The 12,870-nt window shown below is 44.6% G+C and overlaps 1 protein-coding gene across 1 annotated transcript in view; it reads left to right on the top strand.

Annotated features, from left to right (window-relative positions):
* The window catches only part of LOC132383210 (transmembrane protein 184B-like), a 94,583-nt gene that overhangs the window by 44,122 nt on the left and 37,591 nt on the right, over positions 1-12,870 (top strand). The window contains exons 4-5 of the mRNA XM_059954100.1: positions 8,752-8,842; positions 10,499-10,574. Coding sequence (XP_059810083.1) covers positions 8,752-8,842; positions 10,499-10,574 — 167 coding nt within the window. The remainder of the gene's footprint in view (positions 1-8,751; positions 8,843-10,498; positions 10,575-12,870) is intronic.

Here is a 12,870-nt window from a genome sequence, read left to right as displayed (position 1 = left end):
CCTGGGGCCTACTGGGAGGGTTAGATGTTTGCTCAAAGGCTGTTGCTTAGCAATGTGTTTTGATGAATCTTTCTAAGGGACTTGAGTGATATAACATCTGCTCTGGTTGCCTAGGTGATGGTATGGGATGTGTAGGCCTGGTGGGAGTTACTCCTCAGGCCTATTGCTGATTCTAGGATGAATTGTGGAGCTATTTAAATTTAAAAAAAATTGTTTTCAGTCTCAAGAGCATTTGGGATTTCAAACAATGTTTTTTATAGAACATGCAATCTCTAATGAGACTTGATCTTCAATTAATACTGCTGTAGTTTGTGAGAAAGCCTCTTTATTAGATACTTGGAGTTTTTAGTTGTTTCCAAGGAGAGCATTTGCCATCTCTGGATTGATTACAATTAAAACTGCACTTCAAGTTCACTTCATCCCGTGCTCCCTGCTTTCACAAACCCTCATTTCCTGTCAAAAGATCCAGATTACTTCTGAGAGACTTGACTTTGTAGCCAGATCCAGGAGCTCATAGAGCACTATAGCAAAGAAATAAGCCCTTCAGCCCATCTAGACCATGCTGAACTGATATTCTGCCTAGTTGCACTGAACCATACCTGGACTATTTCCTTCCATGTACTCATCCAGACTTTCTTAAATATTGAAATCAAACCTGCTTACACCACTTCAATGGGCAGCTAGTTCAACGAGATTCCAGGATGGGACGTTGCCTTCCAGGTGCGGGGATGGGCAGGAAGGAGCAAATGAGTTACTTGAGTATAAGAAATGTAAGAGGACTCTTAACAAGGAAATCAGAAGGTCTAAAAGAAGGCATGAGGTTGCCCTAGCAGACAAGGTGAAGGAGAATCATAAGGGCTTCTACAGAAGTATTAAGACAAAATTGGTCCTCTGGAAGATCAGAATGGTAATCTATATGTGGAGTCGTAAGAGAGGGGAGAGGTTTTAGATGGACTTTTTGCATCTGTATTTACTCGCGTCTGTAGAAGTGAGGCAAAGCAGCAGTGAGGTCATGGACCCTGTACAGATTACACGGGAGGAGGTGTTTGCTGTCTTGAGGAAAAAGAGGGTGGTTAAATCCCCAGGGCCTGCTGAGGTGTTCCCTCGGACCCTGTGGGAGGCTAGTGCAGAAATTGCAGGGGCTTAGCAGAAATATTTAAAACGTTCTTCGGCACGGTTGAGGTGCCAGTGGACTGGAAGTTAGCTAATGCTGTTCCACTGTTTAACAAAGGCTCTAAGAATAAGACAGGAAATTACAGGCCAGTGAGCCTGACATCAGTATTGGGAAAGTTATTGGAAGGTATTCTAAGGGACCAGATATACAAGTATTTGGCTCGACATGGACTGATTAGGGATAGTCAGCACAATGATTTTTGCACATTAGGTCATGTCTAACCAATCTTTTGGTTTTTTGAGGAAGTTACCAGGAAAATTGATGGAGTCAAGTCAGTAGATATTGCCTACATGGACTTCAGCAAGGCATTTGTCAAGGTCCCGCATGGGAGGTTGGTCAAGAAGGTTCAGTTACTTTGGCAATCAAGATGCGGTTATAAACTGGATTACACATTGGCTTGTGGAAGAAGCTAGAGAGTGGTAGTAGAGGGTTGCCTCTGACTGGAGGCCTGTGACTAGTGATGTGCTGCAGGGATCAGTGCTGGGCCCATTGTTATTTGTCATCTATATCAATGATCTGGATGATAATGTGGTAAAAAGAATCAGCAAATTTGTGGGTGATGCCAAGCTTGCTGGTGTAGTGGATAGCGAGGATGTCTATGAAAGCTTGCAGTGGGATCTGGGCCAGCTGGGAAAATGGCCGACGGTGTTTAATGCAGACACGTGTGTGGTGTTGCACTTTGGGAGGACCATCTCTCAGAGTAGGCCTTGAACAGTGAGGGATCTGGGAATACAGGTCCATATTTTCTTCAAAGTAGCATCACAGGCAGATGAGGTCAGAAAGAAAGCACATTGGCCTTCATAACTCAATATACTGAGTACAGGAGTTATATTGAAATTGTGTAAGATGTTGGTGAGGTCTAATTGTGAATAGTATGTACAGTTTTGGTCAACTACCCACAGGAGAGATGCCAATAAGATTTAAAGAGTGCAGAGGAAATTTACAAGGATGTTGCTGGGACTGGAGGAGCTGAGTTATAGGGAAAGATTGAATAGGTTAGGACATTTTGCATTGGAGAATGAGGGGAGATTTGATAGAGGTATAGAAAATTGAGGGGTGTAGATAGGGTAAATGCAAGTAGACTTGTTCCACTAAGGTTGGGAGAGACTTGAACTAGAGGTTGTGTTGACATTTAACAGAAATTTGGATAAATATGGAAGGCTGTGTCCAGGTGCTGGTCAATGGGACTAGGCGGATTTATAGTCCTGCATGGACTGAAGGGCCTGTTTCTGTGCTGTAATGTTCAATGACTTCACCCTCTGAGTGTGTAAGTTTCCCCCTCATGTTCCCCCTAAATATTTCACTTTTCATTCTTAACCCATGACCTCTAGTTCAGGTTTCACTCAACTGCAGTAGAAAAAGTCTGCTTGCTTTGTGCTGTGTGTCTGTGCAAATACAAAATAAATTATAATAACTAAGTAATAAATATCAAGTACATGAGTTCTTAAAAGTGAGTCCATAGGTTGTGGAATCAGTTCAGTAATGAGGTGAGTGAAACTATCCCCTTTGGTACGAGAGCCTGATGGTTCTTGTATTATCCCTGAACCTGGTGATGTGGGACTGGAGGCTCCTGTCCCTCCTTCTGAATGGCAGTGGTGAGAAGAGAGCACACAATACTCCAAAGAAGATCTCACCAACATCTTGTACAACTGCAACGAAACATCCCAATGCCTGTACTCAATACTTCGATTCATGAAGCCCAATGTGCCAAAAGCACGTCTACCACCCATCGACGTGTGATGCCACTTCCAAGGAATTGTGGATCTGTAGTTGCAGGTCCTTCAGTGACCACCTGTTCATTTGTGGACCCATTAGATTTCCCAGGTAGTAACGGGTAGTGTGTTTTAGCTGAAGGATCAGGGTTAGATGCCAGAGGAACACTCGACTCTCAGATTCCTGTCCCCACCAATCCCAGCCCTCTCCATGTTTATACTGGCCATCTTGCCTCTGTGTACTCAGGCCTGATGTAGTGTTTTGACCCGAAACATTGATAGCTCCTTTTAGCCCCACCCCCCCCATTTCTTCCACAGGTGCTGCATGCCTGTTGAGTTTCCCCAGGAGACTGATAGTTCCTCTGGATGCCAGCAACTGTAGTCTGTCTCTCCACTCTGGCTTGTAAGATGTTTCGGGTCCCTCGGGACAACATTTGGGCGATGTGACCTACTCAATGTCATCTGGCTGGGCACTGGAAACGAAATTGGGAAGGAGCAGTGGAGGGTATGGATCTGCCATGAGTTAATCAGATAGAGGGTCTGGTTAGAACGTCCTTTTCCTATCCTTTTGGCCCATCTCCATGTGTGTGTTTTAGCTACCTTTTGACCACAGTTGGTTTGGGATGACCAAATCGGCTCCTTGGCCAAAACCTTCTGCTGGTGATTGGTTTCCAACTCAAGAACCTATTCAATTACAAGTGGCTAGTCCAAGTTTGGGTTAGTCAAGATATATCAGGCAGTTACAAGGGAAATATATAAAATCATGAAGTCTGTAGATAAGATGAAAAGCCCTCGTCTTTTCCCCAGCATTGCAGAGGGTAAACTAAATGACAGTGTTTTAAGGCGAGGGTACAGATTTAAACAGGACCTAAGGAGAAGTGTTTTCACACATAGCTGTGTGTATATATGCAGTGAGCTGCTAGGTGAAGTGGTAGACAATTTCAATGTTTAAAAGATTTTTATAAACATTGATAAGAAAGGTTTGAAGGAGATGGGCCAAATGCAGGCAATTGGGACAAGCTTGGGTGGGTTTCTTGGTCAGTGTGGACAGGTTGGACTGAAAGCCTGTTTCTCTAACTTGAGTTTTTAAAGTTACTACTACACCGCAGGTTTTGGGAATCTCAAAATTGAAAACTAGAAAGTGATTGATTAAATATATTTAAATCAACACGATTAAATCAAATGAAATTGCTTGAAACTTGATCTCCTCTGCATTCAGTGTAATGGCATTCACTGATGTGACCAGGATAAGGCTTGGGATCTTTGGAAGCTTGTTTTTCCTGGTTAAACCCCTCCCCCCCCCCCCCATGAGGTCCAAAGCAAATTATTATTGCACTGCTTTACATGTTACTATATACTGCTGCCCTGAGATCCATTTTTTTTGTAGGTATTCACAGAAAAAAAATACAATAGAACTTAGGAAAACTATACACAAGACAAAGTCTAACAAATTACCAATGAGCAAAAGACAAACTGCAAGTAAAAATAATATTGAGAACATGAGTTGTAAAGAGCCGTTGAAAGTTCGTAGAATCAGATTAGAGTTGCAGTGATTGAAGTTATTCACATTGGTTCAGAAGCCTGATGGCTGAAGGGTAATAACTGTACCCAAGACTTCTGCAGCTCCTACCTGATGGTAGTGAGAAGACAGCCTGGCTTGTGTGGTGGCATTCTGACTGGGTAAAATTTTGTGGCTTCTGTCTTCATGTGTTAGTCCTGTACTTGTGGGGAGAGCCATGCGTTGGGTGGGGACCAGGAAGCGTCTGCGAGATCTCAAGCAGACCTGAATGGTGACGTTCTGAACATGGCAGACAAGCTGGCTGCATCGAGGCTGTCTCCTTGGTTAAATAGTTATAGAGTCACAGTTCCACAGCACGAGGCCCGGCCCTTTGACCAACGCTTCCATGCCAAGAGTTGTGGCCTCTGGTCAAACTTTCAACCACATTCAAAGAAGAGGAAAATGTCTTGGATTATGGATCCCATTCCTGTCAAGGTGGTCATCCACCCTGAGGATGCTGAGGCTCTGGGTAGTAAGTGAGATACATCACTAGTTCTAATCTCAGTGAATTTCTGAGCAGTCTTGCAAAGGTGATTAGCACAACTTTGTCTGGAGGGAAGTACAAGGAGGTAGAATTTTTTTTACAGGGGTGGGTGCATGGGTGGTGGTAGAGGCAAATATATTAGGGGCATTTAAGAGACTTGGATAGGAACGTGGATGAAAGAAAAATGGAGGCCTGTGTGAGAGGGAAGGGTGAGATTGATCTTGGAGTGGAAGGTCAGTACTGCACTGTATATTTTACATTCTTAACATTATGATGTCAATGTGTTGAAGCGTGTTCTGAGTGAAAAAAAAATGGTGTGAGCTCTTCTGAAATTGTCACAGTAGCTGGGAACTGTTTTGGCACATCGTTTGGGAATGGTGTTCTGAATTGCATCCAACACAGACACCACCCAGAGTGGGTAGAATTCAAATGAGTTATGTGCTTTGTTTTTTAGGATTGAATAATTTATTAAAGCAATGAATGTATAACACGTGTGGGTTTACTAATTTATAAGTGATTAAATTTTCATGTGTTTATATGCCTGCATTTATACAACTCTTGTAATGAGTACAATGAGTCAGTAATGCTTCATGGAGGCACAGATTGACGAGTACTGAAGGTTAGCCACTAAAGGGGGGGGGGGGGGTAGTCAGGTGAACAAGACCGTGAATAAAGGGTAAATTTTGATCAGCATTTTAAAGAAAGTGGGAAGAGCGAATGGTGGGAAGCAGAGAATTCTGGAGTCTCGAGAGGCTAATGGCCCAGCTACTGGTGGGAAAGGGGATAGCTGCAATGTTAGGGGCTTGCGGGTTAGAGGGGCTTATCGGACACCGTTGTCTTCCGACAGTAGGTTAATATGGAGAATCTCTTGCTTCATGAGGAGTGGTGCAGATCTTTGTGGGAATAGATAATGAGCTGCTTTGGATGAGCAGGTTTACAAGAGTGATATTGGCGATGAAAAGTTTAACTTACGAGGAGTGTTTGGCTCTGGGCTTGTATTTAAATGGAGTTTAGAAGGATGATGTGGGAATCTCATGGAAGTTCAAGTTTATTGTCATTCAACTGTACACATGTATACAGCTAAATGAAACAATATTTCTCTGGAAGCAAAGTGCACAATACAATGCATACATCTCATAAAACAGTATTAACACAATATTCATGTTCTGTAGACGTACAAGTTGAAATGAAATATACGAAGTATAGTTAAAAATACAACTAATATGCTGGAAAGGTTTCACTGCTAATGTAATGGTTTGTGGCAGCAATGTTTGGGTTATGACTAGAGATAATGGGGTTTTGGAAAGTGGGGTAGATATTCAAACTCTGGATGAATTGTTAATTTGTTTATTAAGTGCTGTTAAAGTTGCAATTGAGGGGTTGAGAGTTTGACTGGGTGGGCGGCTGACATTGTGAGAGCCATCAGGTTACAGTAAACTTGGGGAACGACGTCATCAGAAACCCCCAATTGATCCACCGTCCTGTTCTTTTTTTTTCTCCAAGGGAGGGTAGCCTCACAAAAGCTGATTCAACAGATGACTCACTTTTCCACAGCCTTTCACGAGCCTACAGAACTAGGCTGTGAGCGTCTGTGTTTGTTCCTTGGGTATTACTGTCATGCTGTCATGAATAATGTGCAGTGAGTGGTAGCAGGGTGTAGAAAGCCTTACAGCTGGGTGAGGAACAGCCTAGCAGGCAGCGTTCTTATTCTAAAGGAAGGAGGTGAAAGAGATTGTGGGACAGATGGGAGGGGTCCTCGACAATGCCTCGATGCCTACCGAATATCAAAAGGGCTGGGTAAAGTGGATGTGGAGAGGATGTTTCCTACAGGGGCCGAGTGCAGAGGAAGTGGTTTGGGCAGATACAATGGTATCTGATCCAACTTGCAGGTGGAGTCGGTGAGGAAGGCAAATGCAATGTTAGCATTCATTTCGACAGGGCTAGAACACAAGAGAAAGGAGGTAATACTGAGGTTTTATAAAGCACCGGTCAGACCGCTCGGTGCATTGCGCGCGGTTTTGTGCTGGCATTGGAGAGGGCCCAGAGGAGGTTCTCGAGAATGATTCCAGGAATGGAGGAGTTAACATGTGAGGAGCATTAAATGGCTCTCGGCCTGTACTTTCCGAAGTTTAGAAGAATGGCGGGTGGGGTGGGGGGAAGAATCTCGGTGAAACCTACCACTATTCAAAGGTCTAGATAGAGTGGACACAGAGGCTGCATCACCATCCGGTATGGAGGCCCTACTGCACAGATTCCTTGCAGATGGTTCAGAATTGAACACCAGATGCTCCGAGCTGTAATAACGCTTCAATAACCACTACGCTACTGAGCATTTGGCCTTTCATATTCTTTGTAATTGATTTTGTCTTGCACTTTACTGCTGCCTTAAATCAACATCTTTCACAATATATATCCATTATAATGTGTATTGGAAAATGCTGCGGTGTGTTGTAAACTCAGCCAGGTCCACCAAGGGCACTCGCCTCCCCAGCACCGAGGACATCTTCAAAACGGTGGTGTCCATTATTAAGGACCCTCATCACCCAGGACAAGCTCTCCTCGCTGGTAATAATGAGAAGAGCTACAGGAGCCTGAAGAGAGACACTCGAATGTTTCAGGAACAGTTTATTCCCCTCCATCATGAGATTTCTGAATGTATAATGAACCCATGAACACAACTTCAGTATTTTTGCGAGACTCATTTATTTTTGTTCACTTTATTTGGCGATTATAGAATGGTGTAGGCCCTTCCGGCCCTTTGAGCTATGCTGCCCCAGTAACTCCTGACAAACCTGATTTAACCCTAACCTAATAATGGGACAATTTACAATCACGGTACACCTTTGGAAAGTGGGAGGAAATGGGATTGTCCAGGGAAAACCCACATATTCCACAGGGAGAGCATACAAACTATAACAGACGGTGGTGGAATTGAACTCCAAACTCCGGAATACCCTGAGCTGTAATAGCGTCGTGCTAACCGCTACACTACTGTGCATTTGGCCCTTAATATATGTGGTAATTTATAGTGTATTTTGTCTTAGAAATGTAGAAACATAGAAAATAGGTGCAGGAGTAGGCCATTCGGCCCTTTGAGCCTGCACCGCCATTCAGTATGATCATGGCTGATCATCCCAACTCAAAACCCTGTACCTGCTTTCTCTCCATATCCCCTGATCCCTTTAGCCACAAGGGCCGTATCTAACCTCTTTGCACTAACTTCCTCTTGCACTATGCTGCTGCCTCAAAACAAAACTTTAATAAACTTTGATAAAGATTCAAAGTACATTTATTATAGATTGTGTGCAGTATTGAGATTCGTCTTCCCTCAGACAGCCACGAAACAAAAAGATCTATAGAACCTGGTCACAGAATAAACATCGAATCTCCCAATGCACAAAAAAACGTGCGAATTGCAAAAAAGAGTGAAAAACGAGTCCTGGCGTATTCAATTCGTTATGTGCGGGCTGGGCCAATCAAAAATCACCCAAAATCAGAACCGAAGACCAGAAACCAGAAATAATAGACCTGATCTGAATTCTGATTCACGGCAGCATTATTTTAAGATGCTTATTTTTCTTTTTATAGTAATTTTTAATGTATTCTGTACGGAGGGTGTAAAATGTATCTCGTGACATATATCAGTGATAATAAATCTGATTCAAGTTTGTATTCACTGGTTCTGCGGTGAGCTTTTAAAATTTGTTATTAAACTATTTAAGCTGTCAGATTGCAATGATTAGCTTGCTGCCTGTACTGATGTATAGCGATGATTTTTGGATTGATGCATAGTAACTGGTTTGTCACTGACGTTCTCTTGCAGCCTTTGTCATTTACAACTTCCTGAGTCTGTGCTACGAGTACCTCGGAGGCGAGAGTGCCATCATGTCGGAGATCCGCGGCAAGCCCATCGAGTGAGTCGCCTGCCAACTGCAGTCTTGTTCCGACTTTGCCGCCAGTGTCTTGCCTTTGGAGCATGCTGGGAACATCCAGCAAGCCGGGCAGCAGCTGTGGAGGGAGGAACGGACATGAGGTTCTGCAGATACTGGAAATCTTGGAGCTGGAGGAACCCAGCGGGTCAGGCAGCATCTGTGGAGGGGAATAAACAGTTGATGTTTTGGGCTGCGATTCTTATCCGGATGCTGTATTCATTTTCCTCCACAGACGCAGCCTGACTTGCTAAGTTCCTCTAGCTTTTTGTGTATATTGAGAGACAAACTGTTAATGAGATGATGCGGTATTGTAGCAGTTAGTACAACGCCAGTGACCCAGGTACAGTTCCACTGCTATCTGAAAGGGATTGTACGTTTTCTGCGTGACCGCTGGGCTTCCTCCGGGTGTTCTGGTTTCCTCTCACATTACGAAGACATATGGGGTAGTAGGATAATTGTTCACATGGGTGGAAGGGGCTGTTACTGTGCCATATCTCTAAAGTACTCAACCCCCCCCCCCCCCCCCAAAAAAAAAACACACTAGGTTAATGGCCCTTTGTCAGGTCCCTGCTGAGCCTTTGGTTTTCATTTTGGGTTTCCAGCATCTGCAGTTTTTCCTAAATCTTGTTTCAGGAATCTCCCATCTATGCCTCCTTCCTGCATTTACTCAGTCCATGGTTGGGTGCTGGATAGGTACGTGGATGAGAGGGGTATGGGGGGCTATGGTCCAGATGCAGGTCGATGGATCTAGGCACAAGATTGCGTAGGTATGGGCTGAAGGGCCTGTTTCTGTGCTGTAATACTCTAATAGAAGCAAGAGAAGGCCATTTGGCCCTTCTTGCCTATTCTGCCATAAGGTCACAGCTGATCGTTTACCACTGCAACTCTTGTTAAAACTAACCCATATCCTTTAATATCAAAGACACAATGGGGCTATGGGAGCAGCCGTGCTTGGGGGATTATGAAGACCCTTAAGACAGGAGGAGAATTAGGCTATCTGACTTATCAAGTTCAATCGTTTACCATTCAATCGTGGCTGATTTATTTCCCTGTTGCCCCCATTCTTCTGCCTTCTCCCCATAAACTTTGATGCCCTTACTAGTCAAGAACCTGTCAACCTTATACCCAGTGACATGACATCTGCAGCTGTCTGTGGCAATGAATTCCACAGATTCACCATCGTATGGCCAAAGAAATCCTCCTTATCTCTTCTAAAGAGATATCCCTCGATTCTGAGGCCATGGCCTTGGTCCTAGTCTGCCCCACTATTTGAAGCATCTTCCCATATCCACTCTATCTAGGCCTTGCAGTATTTGATAGATTTCAGTGAGATTCATTACCGCCCCCCCCCCCCCACCATTCTTCTAAGCTCATGAAGACAGTAAACAGGCCCTGAAAACGAATTTAAAAATAAAACTGACCTACATCTCAGATCCTGAGCAGAGTGAGTGTCTCTGTGGTGAGAGAGAGTTCCTCAGGTATTTTCTCCACGTGCTTTGGATTAGAGATGGCCCCGTTTGGTGCACGAGTGGTTCCTGGGATCAGTGGGCAGATCCTCAAGGGAGATGGTCTGCCATGACGTTGCCATCTCTGAGTGGAATATATCTGACCAATGTGTCTCTGTCTGTCTCCCCACAGGTTGAGCTGTTTGTATGGGACCTGTTGCCTCTGGGGAAAGACCTACTCCATTGGGTTCCTGCGCTTCTGCAAGCAGGTACACACCATTCCCGCTTCACCCCAGTGTTCCCAGGTTTCTAACTGGCTTTTTCTCTTCAGGAATCTGCTTCCCAAAGGCCTTTTGGGGGTGGCAACGAATCGTGGGATTAGACCCCACTTCCCACTTGGCCTGCTCCTGCTTTCTGCCTTGCAAAGAGCCATCTTCCCTCATCTGTGCCCAGAGGCGCTGGTTAGGCGCCGGTGAATCTCTGCACGTGGGAGGGTGTGGTTACACCTCATCACGTAGTGGTCGTGCAAACAAGCCTTTTATTCTTGCCAGGCGCGAAGTGCAAAGGCTTTTTTTCCCCTTGGGTAGGGTGAGACTAGAACTAGAAACGGTAGGTTTAAGGTGAAAGATAAACTATTCCAGGGGAATCTGTGGGTGGGTGGGAGGGATGGGGAAAGGGCACATTCTCGCTGTTGTGGTCTTCCTTTCTTGTGGCTTGTGTTCTGTGGAACATAGTGGACATGCTATGCTAGTACCGGGAGGTGTGACGACACTTGTGGGCTTCCCCCAATTGTCCTTGGGCGTGCTGGTTGTTAAGCAACGCATTTCACTGAATGTCTCACAGAAACATAGAAAACCTACGGCACAGTACAGGCCCTTCGGCCCACAATGCTGTGCCAAACATGTACTTTAGAAAATAGCCCTTTATTTTTCTAAGCTCCAAGTATCTATCCAGGAGTCCCTTAAAAGATCCTTTTGTATTGGCCACCCCTCCTTCACTGGCAGCCCATTCCATGCACCTACCACTCTCACGTTTATATAAAAAAAACTTACCCCTGACATCTCCTCTGTACCTACTTCCAAACACCTTAAAACTGTGCCCTCTCGTATTAGCCATTTCAACCCTGGGAAAAAGCCTGTGACTATCCACATGATCAATGCCTCTCATCATCTGATACACCTCTATCAGGTCACCTCTCATCCTCTGTCATTCCAAGGAGAAAAAGCCAAGTTCACTCAGCCTATTCTCATAAGGCATGCACTCCAATCCAGGCAACATCCTTGTAAATCTCTTCTGCACCCTTTCTATGGTTTCCGCATCGTTCCTGTAGTGAGGCGACCAGAACAGAGTGCAGTACTCCAAGTGGGGTCTGATGAGGGTCCTGTATAGCTGTAATATTACCTCTCAGATCTTGAACTCAATTCCACAGTGTATTGGCCTTCACGGTTGAGGCACTGTATGCTGCCTTAACCACACAGTCAACCTGCGCAGCAGCTTTGAGTGGCTTACGGACTCAGACCCCAAGATCCCTCTGATCCTCCACACTGCCAAGAGTCTTACGATTAATAGTATATACTGCCATCATATTTGACCTACCAAAATGAAACACCTCACACTTACCTGGGTTGAATAACTGCCACTTCTCAGCCCAGTTTTGCATCCTATCAATGTCCCACTTTAACCTCTGACATCCCTCCAGACTATCCACAACACCCCCAACCTTTGTGTTATCAGCAAACTTACTAACCCATCCCTCCACTTCCTTATCTAGGTCATTTATAAAAATCACAAAGAGTAAGGGTCCCAGAACAGATCCCTGAGGCACCCCACTGGTGACCGACCTCCATGTAGAATACGACCCGTCTACAACCACTCATTGCCTCCCGTGGGCAAGCCAATTCTGGATCCACAAAGCAATGTCCTCTTGGATCCCATGCCTCCTTACTTTCTCAATATGCCTGGCATAGGGTACCTTATCAAATGCCTTGCTGAAATTCAATTAGGCCTGTAAGGCACAACCTGCCTTTGACAAAGCCATGCTGATTATTCCTAATAATATTATGCCTCTCCAAATGTTCATAAATCCTGCCTCTCAGGATCTTTTCCATCAACTTACCAATCACTGAAGTAAGACTCACTGGGCTATAATTTCCAGGGCTATCTCTACTCCCTTTCATGAATAAAGAAACAACATCCACAACCCTCCAATCCTCTGGAATGTCTCCCATCCCCATTGACGATGCAAAGATCATTTCCAGAGGCTCAGAACTCTCCTCCCACAGTAGCCTGGGGTACATCCCATCCAGTCCCAGTGACTTATCTAACTTGGTACTTTCCAAAAGCTCCAGCACATCCTCTTTCTTAATATATACATGCTCAAGCTTTTCAGTCCACTGTAAGTCATCCCTACAATTACCAAGGTCCTTTTCCATAGTGAATACTGAAGCAAAGTATTCATTAAGTACCTCTGTTAACTCCTTCGGTTCCATACACACATTGCCACTGTCCCACTTGATTCTCTGAAGTCTTATCTGCGTGCTCTTCACATACTTGTAGAGTGCCTTG

The sequence above is a fragment of the Hypanus sabinus genome, chromosome 29, assembly GCF_030144855.1.
Source record: "Hypanus sabinus isolate sHypSab1 chromosome 29, sHypSab1.hap1, whole genome shotgun sequence".
Taxonomy (NCBI): domain Eukaryota; kingdom Metazoa; phylum Chordata; class Chondrichthyes; order Myliobatiformes; family Dasyatidae; genus Hypanus; species Hypanus sabinus.
Note: the sequence above shows the minus strand (reverse complement) of the source record. Positions and strands in the feature narration are given on the sequence as shown.